This window comes from Castor canadensis, chromosome 1, assembly GCF_047511655.1.
Source record: "Castor canadensis chromosome 1, mCasCan1.hap1v2, whole genome shotgun sequence".
NCBI classification, from domain to species: domain Eukaryota; kingdom Metazoa; phylum Chordata; class Mammalia; order Rodentia; family Castoridae; genus Castor; species Castor canadensis.
Window position 1 is genome coordinate 197188803 of NC_133386.1, and position 23717 is coordinate 197212519.

Here is a 23717-nt window from a genome sequence, read left to right on the forward strand (position 1 = left end):
AATAGATGGGTTTATTTTAGGATTTGGAGAAGGTTGAAGTTTAAATTAACTTTTAATGTGATATTGTTTTAATTGGCTTACAGAAATAAAAGCTATAGGTAAGAGGGTTAACCAAAAGCCTTGGCTAAAAGGAGACTCAGGCTCTTGCATTTCCTTGACAATTACAAATGTGGGGAAAGAACATATGTACTGTTGAATCAAAAAATACCCTTACTGAAGCTCTACATTGGAGGTTGCCTTAATTTTTTTTTAACTAGGAAGAAGAACATAAATGCTGGTATGGCATGAAAAGAAAAGTTAATGCATAGACAAATTCTGAGTAAGTTTTATCTGCAGATGAATGTCCTTGTATATAATCTATTTGCATACAATTTTTTTCTTGTGAATCCAGGATTCCCTTAAAAAACATACATTGAGATGTAGATTTAAGGTTGCAGTTTTATTTGGAGGAACACGTAAAGTGCATAAATCATAATTGTATAACTCAGCCATCATAAAATGAACACAAATATGTCTCAAAAGTTTAAAAACAGGAGAACATCACATTAAGTGAAGTAAGTCAGGATCAGAAACACAAAAGTCACATGTTTTCTCTCTCATATGTGAAAGACAGATCCAAAAATAAACATATACACAAAAACAAACATGATCATGTAACAGCAGAACTATTCTGTGGAACTTGGGGAAAGAGGGAAAGGAAAAGAGAATGATAGAGCATCAGTATATTGCACACCATAAGATATGAAGTTTACACGTACACTAAAGGACCTAAAACCACTTCTAGACCTCAACACAGTGGTAGTGGGAGATTTTAACAACACTCTATCAACAACAGATACGTCATCCAGACAAAAAAATCAACAAAGAAGTACTAGAACTAAATGATACCGTACATCTAATGAAATTGACAGATGTCTTCAGAGTATTTCATCCTGCAACAGCACAATATACATTCTTCTCAGAAGCCCATGGAACTTTCTCTGAAATATATCATATCTTAGGGCACAAAGCAAGTCTTAACAAATATAAGAAAATTGAAATAACGCTCTGCAAACTATCTGATCATAATTCAATAAAACTAGAACTCAACAACAAAAGTAATAGCAGTTCATTGAAAAAAATAAACAAGATTGACAAACCCTTAGCAAATCTGACTAAAATGAGAAGGGAAAAGCCCAAATTAATAAAATTAGAAACAAAAAAGGGGAGATAACAAACACCAAGGAAATCCAGGGAATCATCAGGGATTACTCTGGGAACCTATATTCAAATAAATTGGAAAATCTAGAAGAAATGGACAAATTTCTAGACACATATGACCAAAACCAAACCAAGAAGATATTAACCACCTAGACAGATCTATAACACATAATGAAATTGAAGCAGCAATAAAGAGTCTCCACAAAGAGAAAAGTCCAGGACCTGATGGATTCTCCACTGAATTCTACCAGAAATTTAAAGAATTAACACCAGCACTTCCTAAAAATTTTCCATGAACTAGAAAGGGATAGAAAACTGCCAAACTCATTCTATTAACCACATATTACTCTTATCCTAAAACAAAACAAGTACACATCCAAGAAAGAGAATTACAGGCCAATCTCCTTAATGACTATTGATGCAAAAATCCTCAATAAAATAATGGCAAACTGAATCCAACAACATATCAGACCAAGTCTGCTTCATCCCAGGGATGCAAGGATGGTTCAACATACATAAATCATTAAATGTAATACAGAATATTAACAAAAGCAAAGACAAAAACCACATGATCATCTCAATAGATGCAGAAAAAGCCTTCAATAAAATTCAACACCATGTCATGCTAAAAAGCTCTGTTGAAACTGGGAATAGAAGGAATGTACATCAATATAATAAAAGATATATATGACAAACCTGTAGCCAACATCAAACTTAACGGGGAAAAACTGAAACCATATCCCTTAAAGTCAGGAATGACACAAGGGTGCCCACTCTCTCCACTCCCTTTCAACATAGTCGTGGAATTCCTAGCCAGAGAAATAAGGCAGGAAGAAGAAATAAAAAGAATACAAATAAGTGATGAAGAAGTCAAACTATCTCTATTTGCAGATGACATGATCTTATACCTAAACGATCCAAAAACTCCTAGGCACCATAAACAGCTTCAGCAATGTAGCAGGATACAAAGCCAACTTACAAAAATCAGTAGCCTTTCTGTACACCAACAATGAACAAATTGAGAAAGAACATAGGAAAATAATTCCATCTACAATAGCCTCAAAAAATCAAATACTTATGAATAACCTTAACAAAAGATATAAATGACCTCTATAAGGAAAACTACAAACCACTGAAGAAAGAAATCAAAGAAGATTACAGAAGGTGGAGAGATCTCCCATGCTCATGGATTGGCAGAATCAACATTGTAAAAATGTCTATACTACCAAAAGCAATCTACATGTTCCACACAATTCCCATCAAAATCACAATGATACTCATCACAGAGATTGAAAAATCTACTCTAAAGTTCATTTGGAAACACAAGAGACCATGAATAGATAAGGCAATACTGAGCAAAAAGAGCAATGCTGGAGGTATCACAATACCTGACTTCAAACTACACTACACCCCTTTGAACAACAACTTAAATATTAATAATGAAAACCAACACTGTAAAATAGGTACAGTGTGGGGTGGCACTAGTAGTAGTGGACAGAGTGAAGGAAGGAGATTAAGGTGATGGTATATGGTAGATAGACTTCATATATGAAACAGAACTAAGAAACCTTGAAGGTGAGATACAATGGCAGCATGTAAGTAACTTAAAATATATGTCCAATCGGAATTGTTACTATGAATCTCCTCTCTGTATAATAAATATATCCTAATAAAAATTTACATGTAAAAAAAGCCAACACCTTGAAAGTGAGACAAGGGCTTAAGTGGTTTAAAATGTTAGATATAGAATTTCAGAGAAACAGCTGCCCTGACATGACTCTTTAGACTGTGGCTGTGGCAAGCATGGGTTTCCTGAGTTTGAAAAATAATACTTCAAAGCTTTCTCATTTGAGCCCCTTTTTGCCCCAAACAGGATGGTACTTTCTCTAAGTTAGAGTACATACATGAGAAGAGTAACCTTTGCTTCATTATCACAGTAAAACACACAATGCACAGATGGAGATTCAAGACACTAATGAGGCATGCAGTGTATGAAGTAGTGTGACAAGTTTCTGTGCAGACGTTGCCCTTGCCTTTTCTCTACAAGTGATATCAAGGACAGAGGATGGCACCACTAGCTGAGGAAAGGATAAGAAATTGGAAATGGGGGAGGTTGTAGGAACCTGCTTTCCAAGTCTTTCAGGTAGTCTTCTTTGTGCTGAAAAATAAGAACATGTCTCTGGCTAATTCTTCTAGCACAGGGCACAAACATCTACTGGTGTTTAACAAAGGCACAGCCTTTTTGCTCCATTATACCCACAACACCTCCATGGGTAACCAGTACTTCAACTTCTAACACCTGCACTTAGTTATCCCTGGTTTTGATGTTTTATAATTTGAGTAACACAGCATGCATTCTTTTGTGTTTGGTATCCTTTAAGTATTATTGTATTGCATGCCTAGGTAACACACAACCTGAAAATTCAGGGATTAAATTAAATTAAATTGATGTCCTTTTTCGTTTGTGAGTCAGCGAGGCTTCAGAATGATGAAAAGAGGCCAATTATAAGGAAATCTTAAAGTTCAAGGACTATGCCAGGTGTTTCTTGTTGTTTTTAATTGGCCACTCTGTTTTGAATTGCTAAAGTCGCCTGAAGAGGAAGTCTAGAATCAGCTACAATTCTGACTTCATGGGGCCATAGATAGCTCAGTTAGTTCATGGCTACATTTCCATCAGTGCCTGCAGTGTAGTATATATTCAATACATATTTGTTAAATAAATATATATTTTGAGATAGAATACATTTTCAAATGTATTATGAAAGTTATTCCTGGGGATGCCAAAATGTCTGGATTTTGATTCTGGGTTGAGATAATAATACCATGATTTAAGATACACTACTTAGAATCTAAACTCTGTTGACAAACCCTAACAGCAGTTTCTTTCTTTGTTTTTAATTTGATGGAACTGAGTTTTTGTGTTTGCAGAATTGGTGCTCTACCATTTGAGCCATACTTCCAGTCCAAGATTTGTTTCTTTACTAATGTCTTGCAACTAGCTTAATCACATTGATAAGTCTTTTTTGACTACCCAATGGAATAGTGAGAGTTACTTGCATAGACCTGAGCAGTTCAGGTCAGAAATTAGCATGCCCCATTTGTCTGGTTTGGGCTATGAAGAGATTATAGTATGAATATCTTCCATTCTTGCCAGCTCCCTCTCTTGTCACATTTTACCCTGTGCTTTTAGATTAAAGCCATATGCGAATATACTCTACGGTATTTGTAGAGGCTTTCCATGTACCCAAACTAGCAAAAATTATAGACTCTGACTTAGGCACTCTAATTGAGAACAGAGAAGACATAAGTTGGTACAAAGGCTTTGTACTAATTTCTTGAACTAAATGTCTTCCAAATAGAAAAATAAAAATATTTGAAAGATAAATTCTCCATTTACTAGGTCAACTAAAATAAGTCTTATAAAATGTTTTATTGATTATAATTAAAAGGTAAATATTTGTGTTGTATGTATATGGTGCATTTATTAGCAAAAATTGTAACATTTTCCCAATCATTTCAGTTCTAAAGCAAAAATACTGAGATAGCATAACTTACTGGTAATAACTAAATTTTCTAATTGAGACATAATATTGCATTGGTAAAGATAATCTTTACTAAAAAAAAAAGAAGGAAGCTATTCATGTAGATCTTACCAGAGTTTTATAACTCTAGAAAAAGTATATGGGGCTAGTGATGCATCTCAGTGGTATAGATCACTTGCCTAACATATGTAAAGCCCCGGGTTTGGTGACAACAAAAAATGTACATGTCTATATGTATGTAGATTATAGAAATTTATTTATTATATAAAATTAAAATTGTGTATTCCTCATAATATACATACATACATTCTATGTAAACTTCAGTACACCTTGTGTATTATATATACATGTGTGTGTGTGTGCATATATATATATATATACATACATATATGTAAGTTAAGGCACTTGCATGCCTTGTTATGACCACAGATTTTATGACTTCAGAGCTAGAGGTAAAAATGGGAATGGTTTCATTACTATCCACCATCTTAAACCAAATTTTAGAGAAAATGCTAGGTTGAAAAAAATAAACTACCAAAAGTGATCAGTAAGAGGCAAAGCACTTTGGTAAGGGTAGCAGGGCTAAGAAACCTCATCAGATGACACTGTGTGGAGCCTGAGCGAACCCACACCGTGGATCTCTTTTTCTTTTTTAATAGTGTTGATTGAGGTCAGGGTCTCACTCTTGCTAGGCAAGTGCTCTATACTTGAACTACACCTGCAGCCCTTTTGTTTGTATTATATCTTTGAGATAGGTTCATGCTTACTTTGCCAGGGTTGGCCTCACCAACCTGTGATCTTTGTGCCTCCACCTCCCAAGTAGCTGGGATTATAGGTGAGTACCACTGCACCTAGCTACTGTGCCTCTCCTTCTCTTGGTGTGCAGCCCCTTCTGGCCAAGCTGAAGCATTCATTCCAGAGATGAGGGGAGCTAGGGACAGTAACTGCTGAACCTATATTTGGAGCTTGAAGAGGATTAAAATAAGCTGTCCTGACATTTTCAAAGGAAAACACCATTCTGGGTTAAAATTGACAATAACCACAGAGAACTTTCTGAAGTGCCTCCTCCATTGAAAAGTCTATACTTATTGAATATATTTTTAAAAAATCTAGTATGGAACTTGATCACAGAGTAGTCACGAGATTAATTTTGAGCTCATTATTGAATGGAGCATCTTGGGACTACATTTTTCTCTGTGAATGATAAGAATAAAAAGTTATAAGAATTTTATTATATAAGCTGACATTGGCAGATATATATATATATTTTGCAAACTTTTGAGACTCAATATATGACAGTCGATGTACTAGTGCTCTACCTATGAGTTAGTAATGTTATTATTCTTTTACTGAGAAGAAATATAAAGCACAAAGAAATTTTGTAGTATGCCCATGAATATAAAAGTAGCATATGAGAGGGATGGTACTTTTCAAGATGAAAACCCAAGGTCAATTGCATAGAAAGTTCCATTCTTCACGTTACTGTATTTCCTGACATCATTACTTAGTCTACTTAATCTGATATTGCATCTGAATGGGAAGTAGGTAGCACTTTAATATACTGCTTCAAATTTTATTTTATTTTTGATTTTTAATAAAAAGTAAATATTTTAGTATGTGTTTCATACATATCATGTACTGCACACTTACAGATATGACACTGGATACAAAGTTTGATTAAGAGTCTTACTCAGTAGAAAGTAGCAGAAGACACAAAAACAGAGAGAGAGGAAGAGAGAGAGAGCACTGAGTATTTCTGATACTTTATACGGAATAAGGAAAGAAATACGAAAAGATGGAGGAAAACCCATGAAACTAAACTTTTTGAAAGAAAAAAAGTAAAAATGTGCACCTAAGAAGCAAAAAAAAAAAAATGAAAGGAACATTAGACAAGGAAACAGAAATATGTAATCTGCATGGAAAACTCATTTCAGTAACTCCTTTTGCCCACTGCTGTGAAAACTTCTCTGCAAGTGTAGCTCCCTTATATAAAATCCTGAGGGTGAGTAAAATATTTTTCAAATGCTGTTGAAGAATTATATGCATGATTTATTTATTTTGCTCCTGATACTCTAAGAGCCAATGGAATGAGTTCCCAAGTTTCATCAGAACATGATTGCCAATTTACAAGCCACCCCCCACCCCGCCGACCTATACACACAGATCAGAGTTGGATTATAGTACTTTCTCAAGTAAAGTGTTTGCATTAAAATCGGGAAAGATTTTCAGGAACATTTTTTTCTTGATCTGGTGGTGGCACCAAATCTTCTTAAAATGGTGCAGGAGCAGCTGTTTCTGCCATGTGAGGATTTGATGGCACTATTAACACAACCTGTAAAATCAATCAGAATGCCATAGGATCACCAAATATCCTTAGGATTTCCTTTATCTACCCACATATTGTCATCATTACCACAGTCTACACTTTCATCTCTGAATTGAATCTCAAGATAAATATTCAGGCTATTCAGACACTCCTCAAATCAAGCTAAATCTAGTTAGTCCACATTCAGTGGTTGATCTGACCTGAGATTCCCATGGCTATGGCTGAGTATTAGAGTGGACGGATTTTACATGTGGATAATGGAGCCCAGTGAGCTGGGTAAACCAAGATGTTATGGGAAATGCAGAGCTGCTTTTCTAAAATAGTGTGCACTGCTAGTGGTAGCAGCAGATCCAAATCATGGTTTTCTGGGCACAAATAAAGCACTGAAAAAAACAAAACAAAACACTGGCCCAAAATGGCAGGTGTCAAGAAAGTAAGGAAAATTCTGGTCCTTCTTCCACAGACTCACATGGCATAGAGTTGGTTAGTGGTAGATTAAGGAAGACATAAACTTGTATTACATGCTTCCAGGCCACTGCTCTTCTCCATTTACATAGGAGATTAGCAGGAGCAACATTTCTCAGCTCTGTAACTACTCTAGAGCAGATATGAAGATTATTAAGAAATTTGCTCTCATGCACAAATGCTTCACTCAATGAAGATATAAAATGTTTGAAAATTTCTGAGACACACTTCTAATGCCTTAATAATGTAAAACCCAATAATATGGTAATGTGATTTAGTATAATTCTTTTCTATTGGCCAGAACCTGTGGGAATGTGAGATGTGATGTTGCTTGAGATATGCCAAAGAAGGCAAAGAGGTGTAAAAGATATAAGTGACCACCCAACAATCTCATATTATTATCATTTAATTAGTTGACTATGAGTTGTGTCTGCTCCAGAGCTTTTGGGTAATGAAGCTAAATGAGTAGCTGTCGGGGTTTCACTAGCTACTTCCCCACTCTGGAACTCTCAATGCATTGAGGATACACCTGCCATGTTCTTCACAGGTCCTCTTTTAGTCATCTCTTCTCTCCTTGCATTTCCTACTTCCTTCTCTCTGTATATGAGATTCTTCCTGCATGATAGCCAGAAGGATCTGCTGCAAGTTTTGGGGTAAGACAATGGCCAAGTGTGCATAAACTGATAGAGAAGTTTCATCCTGACATTTCTTCAGTAGCTCAAGGAAGTTTACTATAATAAATAATGGAGAAAAATCAAGGGGATAAGAATGGAAAAATAGCTTTTCTTCAGCCATTATGGTAGGCAGAATTCTAAGATGACACTTGGTGGTGACATAGCTTCTTGTGACATTCTTCCCACTGAGAGTGAATGGGACCTTTGGGTATGTTGAGGTATCACTTCTGTGAGTAGATTACAAATCAGTTTACTTTAAGTGTGCCAATAAAGGCATTCCAGATGAACCAACCAAATGATGTGAGCCTTTTCAAAAAGTATGAAAGAACCTGAGAGCTTTGCTTTCCTACATTCTTGAAAGAAGTACCCTGTCATGAATTTTAAATCTGAGAGGAAATGAATTCAGCCCTACAGGAACAGAATCTTCAGATAAGACCGTATCTCAGCCCTACTGTAAGAATTTGAGCAGAAGACCCTTAGCTAAATTGTGCTCAGAATCTTAATCCATAAAACTCAAAGATAATAAACATTTCTTGTGTTAAGCCTCCAAGATCTTTGTAATTACACAGCAACTGAAAACTACTAGAGAAATCTTCAAATGAAGGCAAATACTCACCCCACCAGGGTTACAACAGGTTACTTTGCATCCGAAGGCAGACAATGACACAGCAATGCAAAATTCCAGTATACTTAAAATGAGCACTATACCATCCAAATCCTAAAAACATATATGTAACAAAAGAATGAAAGAAATGGAAATCACACAATCAAAATATTTACTAATTACCATGCCCAAAGAGAATGACCAGGACTCTGGGAATGTGGCTCCTAATACATCACCCTTTTTAGTCAGTTTTGCCCTATTAAATGTCACTTATTCACTCACTTTCAGAAAAATATATCACATATTGTATTGTAAGCTGCAATGAAACTACAATTGTCCTAGGTCAACTGTAGTTAATCACTGGCAATTTCAGTTCAGTGATTCCAGGTAATATGCTAAGTGCTCTTTCGTTTACTGAAATCTCATTTTCTTACCTGTTTTTATAACTATACACTTTGTAATATGTATTTTTCTCCCAAGAGGACTGGATCTTCTTGAAGTTAGAGGGCTGTTCTCCTTCTTATGTCAACCATATTGCCAACTATAAGACTGGCATAAAATATGGACGTCTAGATCTGTGGACTCACCATGGAGCTGCCAAGATAGAGATAAGCCTGACACCTCAGCTCTAAGGAAGCTTTTATGAGCATTCTCCACTATAAGTCAACAGGACAGAAAGGCTCACACAGTTACCAGCAGTTCCTCATCATGGCCTCGGGAAGTGGGCAACTGAGATGAACGGAGATAAAGCTATATAATTACAGGGTCTCTTGTTTTAAAAAAGATATTAATAATCTCAAGATAGCAACAGCATTGCTTTAAACCAGACTTTTTAGAATTCTTCTAAGTATGAAGTGCTCTGAGAACACACAGGTCCTGTGCCAGCCCTATGAAGCTAATCGATATCAGAGTTTTAACCCCATCCTATGCATGCACTGCTATAGTCTGTGAGTGGACGATCTTCAGAAACAGAAAGTTATCTTGTGCTTCAGGATTACTACGCAGAACAAACTTGAGGACAGTGAATTAGAGGCAGGAAGTGCCAGAATCTACTCTTGCATTTGCAAATTTCTCAGGGACTTTGAAAAAACATTAAGTTCCCTGAAAAACTTTTCTTATCTTAATTGTAATGAATAGGAAGAAATATAATTGTTTACTTTAAAAAGTGTTAGAAAACTCAAAGAATAAATTAGGTTACCAAAGACCCTCAAGGGATTGTTTTGGTGCTAATAAGTAGTCCTTAAGACCTATGCAGGATTAATTAGGAATGAAGTAAGTACAATGTACTTGACTCTGCATTATTAAGTTAGATGGAATGTTGAGTCTGCATATTTACTTGAGAAAAAACTATGAATGAAATAATTAAACAACAAGGTGAAAATCTGGAGGTCATATGGGATAGATACCAGAAATTGTGGCCATGTTAAGAATGGACAATAAAAGTATTAATAGTAAATTTTTTTTACATTCTTATTTGTAGTTTTCTTTTTGTTGTTGTTTTGTTTTGTTTTGCCTTTTAATTTTTTTTCTTGAAAAGAAAATCAGAGGAATTTATATGACAAACTATCAGTGTTAGGATGGCAAGGGAAAAAGAGAAAGGCCAGAAGCATGGCAAGATAATAAAAAGCAGGTTCTGAATCACATGACATGGTCCACAGGGCCAGGGCCAGATCCACATGAGATGACTATTCACTTTGGCATGCATGTTTGGTGCCTTGTCTTCTGGTCTGCTTATTCAGATGCTCATGGTCAGGGAGAGCTGGCCATATCTCAGAAACATGCCAGTGGCAAGCTCAGGACTTTACAGAAAAACGGACTTAATTTTGCTCCTTGGCTTTGTGCTCGGGTATCACATAGCAGCCTTTCTTGCCTTAGAGAAGGGTCTAGAAGAGTAGGAGAGTCTCCTTAGGACACACTTTGGCATCACATCACTTGTGTGCAGACATGGCCTTCACCCACACAGTCATCCATGCAGACCTCCCCCATCAATCTGGACAAAGAAGGATGGGTACATGATAGCCTCCTTGTAGGCTCAGGTCAATGGCTGTATCCATTCTCCATTCTTTCTCCAACTGCCTATCACCATAAACACAGGAGGTGATTGGAGTCTGTCTCTTTTTACTACACACTGTTTCCAAAGAAGCTAGTATAGCTTGGCCATCTGGGTCCACAAAGAAGATGTCTCAAGTTTCACCTACTTTATGCCTCAAATGTCAGGGCAGAAAATGCAGCTAGACTGAGAGAAAATGGGGTAGCCAGAGTGATGACCAGGCAAGAATGAGCCAGTAGCACACTGTAAGAGCAAAGTACATTCCAGAAGGGAAGAGGGGCATGCAGCAAGTTGTAGCCCCAAGTATCAGTCTAGGGGACACATTGAGTCTGAAGGCCACTGCCAGACCTGTCAGTCTGTCAGGATTGTCTTGATACCAATCTTATGGGCCACTGGTTGGCATTCCTACGTGGAGAGTGGAGACTCCTGCCCTGCTTGACTCCTGTTCCTGAGCTGAGGCCAGGTTATATCTCAGTACCCCAGTCCTGAGGAGCACCATGCTGGCCAGCCAGCCAGGCCATAGTCCTCAGCCCTTTGGGAGCCACAAGGCTCTGGTTTCACAGGAAGGCCCTAGGGAGCTGCAGTGACTGGGAGGAAGGAACCATGACAAAGAGGCTGCATTCTTCTGGGGGAGACTCTGGGAGGGGTGGCCAGGAGCTCGAAAGGAGCTATGGTCCAAATATTGCAGAGCGACAGGGGGTGGGATACATTTCTGAAAAATGACAATAAACTTGTATCTATTTTAAAAAGATAATATAGTTACTGTTGCCTGGTTCTGTTTTTCCTTTTAAAATCACTCATTTTAAAAAATGAAGGGATGAAGAGATTGAGTCTCCTTCACTCTGATTCTGTAGAGGCACCAGGAGGCCTCACTATCCTGCCCAGTTCTGCTCTGCAGCCTGACTCCAATCACACAAAGCCACGGCAGGGTGGGGAAAGTATGGCTCTTCTCCCCAAAAGGAATTTCTTCTTCCCAGAAAATCAGAAAACATGTAAGGAAAAGCCAGAAGACTAAAGTACAAGAATCCATCAAGTGCACAGCCTGAGTCTGGGACACTCCAAGAAGGAATGAGGGGTCAGCCCAGAGTTATAGGTGTGGAACAAATGCTGAGCTTGGTGAAGTGAGCCTGTAGGGCACAGTTCCCTTTCCCTTGTGCCTTGGTGACACTTCTCTCTAGGACTTTCCACTACCAGCAGCAACCCAAGAAAATTCCCAGTCCCAAAGCCCTGACCCATGAGGGAAGGAAATTTGTCTGATCCTCCCCGATGAATAATGACTAGTGACCAGGAAGGGAACAGAGGATAGCACGAGGGGAAGAATGTGTTACATAAAATCGTTGAATCCAGGCTTTCAGGTGCAGGGACACATGGACAACCCTAAAGACAATCTTTCCTGGGAAAGGTTTCATGAAGGTGGTCCTAGTGGTGAGGCCTGCTGGGGAAAAGACCTCTGCTGAGTGTGAGAAGAGCTGTGACTCAGGGGAAGGGGCTGTCAAGGAGGAAAGTCTGGCTGGTATTAGAGTATGTGTGTGTGGGGGGGGGTGGCTAGAATTGGTTGATGACCTCATACTCTGCAGGGTAGGGCTCATTTTCCTCCATCTCAGACAGCAGCTCCAGGGCCTGCTCTACTTCCTGTGTAGGGCAGTGGCCAGGATTGAGGCTCCACCAGTTCCTTCCACCAGGCAGAGGCTAACAGCAAAGATGATGTAGACCTGGGAGCCATGGTACTTCTTATATTGCTGCTTCTGGACCAGGATGAGTTCAGAAGCCCAGAAGAAAAGCCAATGACTGTGGCACACTGCAGGACAGTGAAGATACGCGTGAAGGCATAGCGCCAGTGATCGTCAGGGCTGGAAGTTTGGGCTGAAGACATCCAGAAAGAATGCAAAGAGACTATACTGGACACCCAGGAAGAAGGCAGCAATGACCCGCAGGAGCAGCACTGTCTGGGGGTTCACTCAGAAATCTCTCAGCAGGTCCGGGTGCATATAAGCCAGCACGTCATAGATTCCCAGCTCCCGGCAGGAACAGGTGCGTCCGTGGATATGCAAACAGGCGGTCTCAGCGAGGGCTGTGCATAGCTCCATGGTGGACAGGGCACCAGGCAGGACCAAAGCCAGACTATGCTAGGACTGCTTGGGCAGAACACTGCCTCCCGGGCTCCTCCGTCGGTGCCCACCGGGCAGCCCAGCACCTTCGGAGGACACACATGTCCAGGGCCGCCCGCTGTCACTCTGTTGTCGCTGCTGGTCACCAGGGAACTCCTCCACCGCACAGAGCCTGCGCGGGTCAGCAGACCTCAGGGCAGGAATGGCACTGTTCCCCCACATCACGGGCTTCTCAACTCTCCGAGACCAAGTGATCCCAGGCCCCAATCCCGCACAGCCCAGACCACCCAGCTTCCCAGTAGTAAATATTTAATTAAGCATTTTACCTATGATGTGCTACAATAACTTTTTCTTTTGCAAATTCCCAAAGACAAAAACTTGAAGTTTTACCGCCTACAAATTAAAGTAGCAAAATGTAGAGTAGACACAGAATTTGCCAAAAGCTAGGTGTCAGTAGCGTCAAAGTGGTTAGCCTGCAAAAAATATCTGAGGGTGTGAGAAGACCACTGGGTTTCTCACCACTTCTAACATAATGTTCAAGACAATTTCACTTATTATTAGAGAGCCATGGGTCAGGAAGCTCTGAGGCATAGAATGAATGCTCTCTATTTTTAGAAAGGATAACAGTGCCTATTGACCAGTGTTTTAAAAATAAACAAGAAAAATGATGCAAAAATGCCCAACATAGCAACTACTAAGAATTAAGTGTTCTATAACTAGGAACCTTCTTCCAATTTGGTCTCGTCATATATAGACAAGAAAAAAGGAGAAACAATATAAATCTAACTCCTAAAGAAAAGATTGGTCTACTGCTCAATCTCTTCCAGCTTCCCAAATTGATTCAGCAATTATAAAAAAGTGATTGTTGCTTTTGTCACAGCCAGTGCTCAATAGACTTGCTTCTACCATAGCATCCCATGAAAAGAAGAAGCACCTACCAGTAAGATATATTTGGTCATGGAACAACTTTCTAAGTTATAATTACAGCTGTAGAAATAGTGATTTAAGGAGAAAATGCTCAAGCTGAGTGTAGTTATTATGATCCCTGCCATGGCCAACACAGAGCTGGTGATGTTCAGGCCCAGACTGCCTTGAACCTAGAAAGGAATAAAAATCAATGAAAAAATTCAACAGGATCCTCAGATGTATTTCCATCTAACATGTCAAACCCTTCATTTCTTTCCCAATATGTTTTATCCTCTCTATCTTGGTTATTTCCATAGTGTCCTAACTTGTCTCATTCCTTATAATAATTTCTATTCAATATCTTGCTAAAATAAGTATATGATCTTGTAATTTTCCAGATTAAATCCCTCAGATAACTACCCTGAGCACAAGAGAAAAGCTCCAAATTTCCAAGCAGAGATTTCAGTGCTGTAGCTAGACAGTGCTATCCATCCATCCATCTCCTAACATGCCCCGCTGCAGGTTCTGAACACTCATTGTTTGCTAAATGATACTTGCTACTCATGCCTCTATTCCTTTTGCACATTAGCTCTCTCTGTTGTGTGTTACTTTCTGTATATTGTCTTCTCATTGTAAAAGTATGTTAACTTTTCATAAGAACTAAAATTGCTTAGGAAAATGTATGAGTTTTTAATGGCAGCAATTGAAGTTGATGCAGGAAAGCAGACTGGAGTCTAGATTTAGAATCACCCTGTGTATTACACTCCAGAGTTTGATTCTTATCTTTGAAGCAAAGAAGACTCAAATATGGTCTTTAGCATGTACAGTGTTTGTAAGATCTTGGCTTTTGCCTTTTTTTGACTTTGTGACAGATATCCTGATGTAAGGGTGAGGTGTCAAGTTTGCTTCTTTCTGAGTTAGCTCACCGTGAGCTTCTCAAAAATCCTTTCTGTATGCAATTTGAATACACATTTTAATCAATCAGCCAATAAATATTGTGCCACTACAGTACCTGATGTCATTGTCATAGACTGTATCTCAAACTTTTTGGTTGGACTGACCCCACTTGACATTTCTTCCCCAGAATTCTCTGTATCTGCACAAAGTTTCTCTCAGTAACTACCTTCACACAATATTCAGTCCCATGTGAGGAACCCTATTACCAGCTAACTGTTTAACTACAATTTTGGGAAGACAGAAACTTCTAGGTCAAACACACAAGTTCTCTTGATTTTTTAAATGCAAAGATTACACCCTAACATAACACATGCAATGCATATTTGGTTAAATCCTTTCCTTTTTAATACCAAAATAAAATAAATATTACTCACCAGACCCCTTGTAGTTCTTATTCCTGCTGCAATGGATAAGGATCCTGAAATAATAAACTAGTAATAAGAGGAAAATGTCATATTTTAAAAGTTTAAACAATTATTGGAAATCATAATGCTACTAAAATTTACTCCTAAACTGTATTTGTATGTTAAACAGAAAAATTATCTTAAAAGAAGCACAGCAGTTTGCAAAGTACTTTTTCCTTTTCCCAGAAAGAATAGAGGAATTCTAGCACAAAGATCTCTAGGAGAATTTATCAAATTTCCTAAGACAAATCTAACAGGTGATGGATGGCCATGACAGATAAATCTTCCAAATTCCTAAAATGAAGTGTTGCTAATGTGGCACCAAGATTGAATAAGGTATTCAAACAAAAGAAACTAAAATTATTCTAAGTAAAATGCCTACTAAATGTTATAAATAAAATGATTATAAAGGAGAAATTTAAATTGTATTAGATATGATTAAAATTTATTTGGTTCCATAGATTTGGCAATTACTTTCCATTTGGCTAAAATGGCTGGCATCAATTTGATTGGAATCACCTCCTTATACTCTTCAACTCTATAGATTTCTGAGTTTGCTTTCCAAATTTGATTTTGGAGGTTTAAAAATTATGTCTTGATACCATAATGACCGAACTAATGAAAAAGCTGGAAATTTTCCATCTGTGTGTTAAACATTTCTAAATTCCAAGACATGAAGATTCATGTAAATTAAATCACCTTTGGAAAAAGAGCAACAGATGAAATCATCCATTATATACTCTGAAATAAATCATGAACATTTGGGGTTATCCTTGAAATGGTGTTATGCTTGGATTTTGAGGGTCCCTCCAAAGCCCATGTGTTAAAGGCACTTGGTCTTCACTCTGTACTATTGGGTTGTAGTGGTACCTTTTAGAGGTGGAGCCTAGTGAGAGGCCTCTGAGTCATGATGGTATTCCCAAGACAGAGAGAGTGGGACCGCCTCATCTGTCTCCTCCTCATCTAGCACTTTGGTTTCCCAACCATGAGGTGAGAAGCTTTGTCAAGGCCATGCTTTAACCTTGATGTACTGTCTCACCTTATGCCAAAAACAATGGGCCAAAAAATCAAGGATTGAAACCTCCAAAACTGTAAACCAAAATCATTCTTTTCTCTTTATAACTTCACTATCAATCAGGATTTTTTATAATAATGGATAGCCAATTAATACAAATGTATAAATATTTGTAATAAGAGAAATATCATTATAATTTGTAAGATCAATGGAGTTATGGAAAAATCATACTGTAATTGCTATATTTATTTTCAATGCTGCTGAGATACTTAATAATTCAAAATTACTATTCAGTTAAACATGATTGATAAGATATAAAGAATTATATTTTCCATAACACAATAGAATATGTTTTAATGTCATGGATAATGGAGAAACACTTAAGGTCACTTTTTAAAATTAAAATACATCTTGAGCGATTTACATAAACCCTCTAAGACTCAATATTTGTATCTATGCAACGATGATTTCAAACTTTCCCTCAGCAGTTTGTGGAGACTGAGGTGGAATTACATATATCTAGACAATCTTTCGTAGGCGCTTGGATCATAGTAAGTGTTTAATAAAAGCTATTACTGGCATTAGTATCATGAGGTATAGAAAGTTCTATGCAACTCCCAAAAGTAGATCATCATGTTTTATCCTTCAGATATTAAACTTCTGCTGTAAAGAGAAGAGGGAAACAACAAACAAGACTATATAAAACTCTAAACCATCTCATTCTCAACCTTAGAGGTAAGTGGAAAGGAAACTCTGAAACACTTGAATAGGTTCCATATTCTAACATCATTCCATCTGTAAATTTTATTTTCTTCACCAGTAGATAAAACTTAATGTTTTGAACTGAATTTACACTGATAATTAGCAGAAAAATCCTCTTTTGATTTCTCTTAGACTTTCTACACATTCATAATTCCAATTTTAATTTAATTTTATTTATTGTGTGAAAATAAAAAGAATGTTCTATACCAATTAAAACTTACAGAATTTTAAAAAGTTTTTTCAATACATAAACAAGCCAAGGAATACTCAATTATAAAATAATCATTTGATACATAATAATACAAAAATGGCTTAAAAATTGACTCATTAGTTTATGACTATATCAATTTCAACAGTAACTAATTTTCTTAAGCATTTAATCATAAAGTTTCTGGAAGACAGGGTAATTGATGAAAAATTGGGCAACCATAAACATACTCTTTAATTTAATTTCCAAACTGTTGCTTCATTTTATAGAGAATATGTTAGATGTCCTCTTTTGATAAGTATATGTGGAGCTATGTACATAGATGCATTTTCTAGGACAACCATTTTCTGAGAGTTGATGAGCTAGATACTATAAATTGTCTGTGTATCAGCCATGTCTTCTCCTCTTTCTTGCCAACAAAACCCTGATTGTGTTTACTTCAGAGCAGGGTGAACTCTTCCCAGCAAGAGAAATTAATTTTGTTTAGTCCAAATTAAAAGTAGCAATTCCATTATTCTTGCTTACACTTGGTTTGACAGTATGCATTTAAAACTTTTATGATCAATGAGATAAGAAAACAAGTCAGATCTCCTCTGCCAGCAGTCCTCAGTGAAAATCCTTTCACCACTGAATTAATCAACCCTGGAAGTCACAGCCACCGGACTTCTTGTGAGGGGATCAAAGCTATCAGTGTTTAAGTCATTTTGTTGGAGTCTAACACTAGATGCAGCCACAATATATATTAATTTCATATATCAAATGATTAGTCTACCTAATTTCTGTGAGTTTTATGTTGATATTGCCATTTAAATATGAGAGAACAGTAGTTATAGAAGAACATGATAGAGTTAGGATATGATTTCTCTAAAACTCTGGTTATTGACAATATTATATCATCAACACTACGTCAGAAGTTAGGCTACTCACCATCAGTGACCCCCAGATTGGATACCCTATGTACACTGAAACAGGATACATTCCGTAATATGGCACTATGGCACATATCATTACTATTCCTATGCTGAGGTTCATAAGGGCAATAATAATTTGCACAACCTAGAAATTAAAAAGAAAGTAAAAACAGATTACCTGCCACAAAATGGTGTCTCTGTTACCTTTCACTCAACCTCTAAGTTGTCCTCATTTTCTCTCTTTTGATAGTTAGATGAAATTCTGGATGTTTTTTACTTTAAAAAAAGCATGAAGAACTGTGTGGATACAATAACATACCAAAAGCATCCCTCAGAAAATCTATCATTATCCTAGTAATTGCAAGGTTAGAAGGAATATGCCAAATCCTGCCCAGGGTGCTTTTCTGATACCTATGATGCTACTTCTACCTCAACTGTTTTTCTCATTTGCCAATGCTCACATAAGATTGATCCAAGAATTAGCAAGCAGTTGTCCTACCAAGGGGAAGTAACTTGAAGAAAGAAAATTAGATACAGGATGAAGAAAAATGAAGAGCAAATATAACCTTCCCTTGGGCTCTGGGCCTGTGGGAAAAGTATGAATACAGCAGCCTCCAAATAGAGGAATTGGAGTACATATGCCTCTAAGGCATTAAAAAGGATTCAAAGATAATGAAAACAACTTATCAAAACTTGTGAGATGCAGTGAAAGCAGGGCTTAGAGGGGAAAGATTAGGATTGGATGCAGGTATAAGAAAAGATGAAAGACCTAAAATCAATTACCTAAGTTTTCATCTTAGAAAACTAGAAAAAGAACAGAAAATTAAATCTAATGAAAAATAAATATTAGAGAATAAATTAATGAAATTCAAAACAGACACAAACAACAAAATCTAAAAATATTTTTTCTTTAAAGATAAATAATAAAGTAAGTTAAGTGCCAAGATAAAAGAAAGGCAAGGCTATGCCCTAACCATTCCTTTCTACATTTGCACTAGAGTTTCTAGAAAAATCTCTAAGAAAACAAAAAGATATGAAGTGTACATATTTGTAAGGAAGTAAAAAAATTGATTTGTTCATAGATGACATGATTGTCTATGTAGTATGTCAGTGGTAAACAAAAACACAATTGGCATAAGAAATTATAGTGGGTCTGAAGGACACAAAGTAAATACAGAGGCAGCAACATATTCCCCATATGCTGTAATAAGTGGAAACTGAATTAAAAACACAATGCCTATTAAATTACTAATCTTAAAAATGATGTGCTGTGTATTTATATTTATTGCTAAGTATAAATATACCAAATTATGTACAAAATCTATAAGGAAAATTAAGACTCTGAAGACATAAATCAATGAACTAAGGAAATGAGATAGTCTAGTCCATGTTCAGGGATAGGAAGAGTTAATATTTAGAAGACATCATTTCTTCCTAACTTCATCTATATATTCAATGAAATCCCTATCAAAATGCCAATAAGTGATTTTGTGGGTATCAAAAAATCAGTTTTAAATCTTAAAGGGAAAGGTATAAGACAGAATAGAAAGCACAATATTTAGGGACACAACTGGAAGACAGAAACAGAAGAAGCAATTATAGTGGCAAAGATAGAAAAACAGAACAATGGAAGAAAATAGACAGCCTAAAACAGACACACATAAATGTAGTAAAATGATCTTCAATGAAAACGTGAAAGGAAATACAATGGAGAAAAAAAGTAATGCTTTTAAAAGAAATGCTTTTTAAAAGTAATGCTTTTAAAAAGAAATTTTAACCTTTTCAGGTTAAAATCTACACAAAACAACTGAATTAAACACAGACCTTTTATCCTTTGCAATAATTAACTCAAAATGAATCATATATCTAAATGTAAAACTCACTACACAATTTCTAAAAGATAACACAGGTGAAAATCTAGATGAACTTTCATTTGATGATGACTCTTTCAATACAATACTAAAGGCATTATCTATGGAAGACAAAATGGTTAAACTGAATTTCATATAAAATTAAAATTTTCTGTCCTGCAAAATGTATTGTCAAGACATTAAAATACAGACCATCAGTAGTAAGAAGATACTTGACAAAAGGTTTTATCAAAAATATACAGTGAGCCAGGTATGCTGGCTCACACTTGTAATCCTAACTATACAGGAGACAAAGAATAGGTGAAATCATGGTTTGAGGCCAGCCCAGGCACAAAAGTGAGACCCTGTTCACAAAATAGGGAGACAGTTTGGCAGTTTCTTACCAAATTAAACATACTTTAAAAATATGCTAGAGTTTCAATTTTCCTCCAAATGTTCATGGGCTGGAAGTTTGGCCCCAAGTACGGTAATGTTGAGGTGGTAAAACCTTTAAGGGGTAGGGCCTGGTAAGAGGTAAGTTAGTGATGAAATTAGTATGGAAGAATGGGTAATTTCTTCCCAAGAGCAAGTTGTTATAAATACAGGCTGCTACACTTGCTTGTTCTCCTCTGCATATGACCATGTTCCTCTCCACTAGTCAACAATATTGTCATGCAGCCAAAGTGACTGTCATCAGAATGCCAATGCCTGCTGTTTGGAACCTCCAGGCACCAGAAATTTAATCCTTATAAAAACTATTTCCTTTATAAGTTTCCAAGACTCGGGTATTTTGTTCTACCAGCACAAAATAAACTAAACTCCCATACGATCCTGCAATTGTGCTTTCTCAAATGAGTTGAAAATTTATAGCCACCCAAAACCCAAACACAGATTTTTATAGCAAGTATATTGACAACTGCCAAAGTAGAGATGCAATCAAGATATCCTTCTATAGATGAAAGCATAAGAAAACTGTGATATTTTCAGACAACAGAATATTTTCCAATGCTAGAGAAATAAGTTACCAAGCTATGAAAACAAATGGAACAAGCAATGTATATTAAGGGGAAGAAACTTACCTAAAAGGTCAAATGTATAATTCCAATTATATGACTTTCTGGAACAAGAAAACTAGGGAGACCATAAAATAACAACAGTTTCCAGGAGACCAAAGAGGAGGGAAGAAAAACAGACAAAGCAAGGAGGATTTTTAGGCAGTGAAATACTTCATATGACACTGTAGTGGTGAATTCATGTTAATGTATATTTCTCCAAACCTACAATATATTCAACAAGACCAGTGAATCTTAACATAAATGAACTTATGGACTTTGGATGATATTGGAATGTCACCAGAAGTTCATCAATTGTCACAAATGTAACACTCTAGCTGGGGAAGGTGATAATAGGAAAACTGTATGTGAAGGGCAAGAGGAGTATGCAATGTATCTATATCTTCCTCTCAATTTTTCTAGGAACATAAAACTACTCTAAAAGCAAAGTTTATTTTAAAATCTTTATTAGTAAATTAAAAATAATACTATATTTCAACATAAACATACATCATGAAAAATAGCAATGTTTTCCAAAAATAAAAGGAATAGTGGGAAAAAAGAATGGTTTCAAAAGTAGTTTGAAGCTTGGGCTTCATTGAATTTCTAAATTCAATGCCCTTTAACCTATCCTAAGTTGTCACTCTTTAAGCTCTCAATTTCTTTTTGGCATCCTCTTCTGAGACTCCAGAGGGAAGTGGTTGAAGGGAAAAATGTTTCATCCTCTGAGAAGTAGGCTAAGAAAATGTACCAGAGAGATACAGGAATACTGTGGCAGCATCAGCTTCTAGGTAGGCCCACGGAGGGAACCTCAGCTAGTGCACACATAGCTGCTCTTCCACACTGAGGTTAAATATAATTATCCTGGAAGATCCTCAATGTAGAATGTATCTGACCTCGCCAGATTTTAAATACAATTAAATTGAAAGCATGATGTGACAGAATATTATATCTTAAGGTCCTCAAAATCAACACTGATGACTCTAGGACCCTTTGTTGTACCATGAGTCTAGTGGGGCAGAGAATTTAATATTAGCTTGATCAGTTGTGCATTTACAACACTGGTCTTCTCTCAGATCCACAAGTGACTCACCCCAAGGACTTTGGGCTCCCCTTTCAAGAACTTCTTTGTCATTCCTTTCCATAGATATGAGTGCACAGCAACAGGTTGCCCCAGCTGTTGCACACCAGTGACAGCCTCCAGTGTTTTCGGTTCCATCCCTTGCATGGCTGCCATGGCAATAGAAACAGTGCGAGAATAAGAAAAACAATTAAGAACAGGTCCTGGAAATGACTAAAGAGAAACATGATGCTGTGAGGCCAGTTCCTCCTTCAGGACCAATTCTGGAATACATTCCCCTCCTATGTTACAATAGCTATTTGAAGCCAGGAAAGTCTGAGAAGCAATTCATTTCTAGAAAGATGAAGGAATGGAGAGAGGGAATAGTGAGGAGAGATAGGAGCAGAGAGAGAGAGAGTAAATGGTGACAACAAAATATAAATCATTCAAGGAAGCATAAAATTCTAAAGTTCTTCTAAGTAAAAGAATTTAAGTTGTTACCAACTTAAAATAGTCAGTTATAACTCTTAAGATATATTATGCAAGCCCCGTGGTAACAGAAAAGAAATGTATTACAGCAGATACAAAAATAATACATAGGAAGAAGAAAAGCTTAGTTCTACTAAGGGATGAGGATATATCTCAATGATAAAGGACTTGCCTAACATATATGAGAAATATATGTTTTCCTTAGAGGAAGGAAAGAAGAAGAAAAGAAGGTAGAAGGAAAGGAGTGAGGCAGGAAGGAGGGAGGGAGGGAAGCCAAAGAAAGAAAGAAAAGAAAAGAAAAAATTTACCAAATCAGAGGCAACAACAAGAGAAGAAACAAAAAAGCAACTTATGAAATAACCAGAAAACAATTTTAAAATTCTTTAGCAAACCCGTACCTATCAGTTATAAACATGATACAAATAGACTGAATTCTCTAATCAAAAGACACAGTTGCTGAATAAATAAAATAGCATGATCTCTATGCTGCTTACAAGCAATCTACTTTAGCTTTAAGGACACACATAGGTTGAAAGTGAAAGGAAGGAAGAAGATATTCCATGTAAATGTAATCCAAGAGAACATGGTTGGCAGTACTTTTATCAGATAAAATAAACCTTAAGTAAAAAATTGTCACAGAGACAAAGTTATTATTTAGTGATAATATTGTCTCAAAACAGAGCAAAGCCCCAAATGCAAGAGTGAAAACTACAAAAGTATTAGAAAAAAATTGAACTTAGCCTTCATACCTTGGATTAGGCAATGGTTTCATAGATATAACAACAAGAACTCAAGCAAAGAAAAAAAGTCATATTGGGTATCATAAAAGTGAACACTTTGCTGCATCAAAAGATACCATGAAAAAAATTGAAAAGACAGCCTATAAGGCTGGTAAGAGTGGCTCAAGCAGTAAGAATGCCTGTCAAACAAGTGTGAAGCCCTGATTTCAAATTCCAGTACTGCCCAAAAAAAGACAGCATATAGATTCGGGGAAAATACTTGCAAATATGGTCTCTATTAAAGAATTCAAGTGAAAAATAAAAATAACTCAATTTTAAAATGGATAAAATATGAATAGATATTCTTCCACAAAATACACAGAAGGATAAGTACATGAAAAGATGTTTGGCATCA

General features: G+C 36.7%; 1 protein-coding gene and 1 pseudogene across 1 annotated transcript; both read right to left on the bottom strand.

Moving 5' to 3' along the window:
- Window positions 1-420: 420 nt before the first annotated feature.
- Window positions 421-22271, bottom strand: LOC109699163 (membrane-spanning 4-domains subfamily A member 4A). Its single transcript, XM_020183749.2, has 6 exons — window positions 22128-22271; window positions 18149-18277; window positions 15207-15263; window positions 13908-14066; window positions 8824-8925; window positions 421-7074 (listed from the first exon to the last, which is right to left on the bottom strand). The coding sequence occupies exons 1-6, from the start codon at window positions 22269-22271 to the stop codon at window positions 7012-7014; spliced, it is 654 nt and encodes a 217-aa protein (XP_020039338.2). The 3' UTR covers window positions 421-7011.
- On the bottom strand, window positions 8932-13896 carry LOC109699162 (transmembrane protein 127 pseudogene; annotated as a pseudogene).
- Window positions 22272-23717: the final 1446 nt, after the last annotated feature.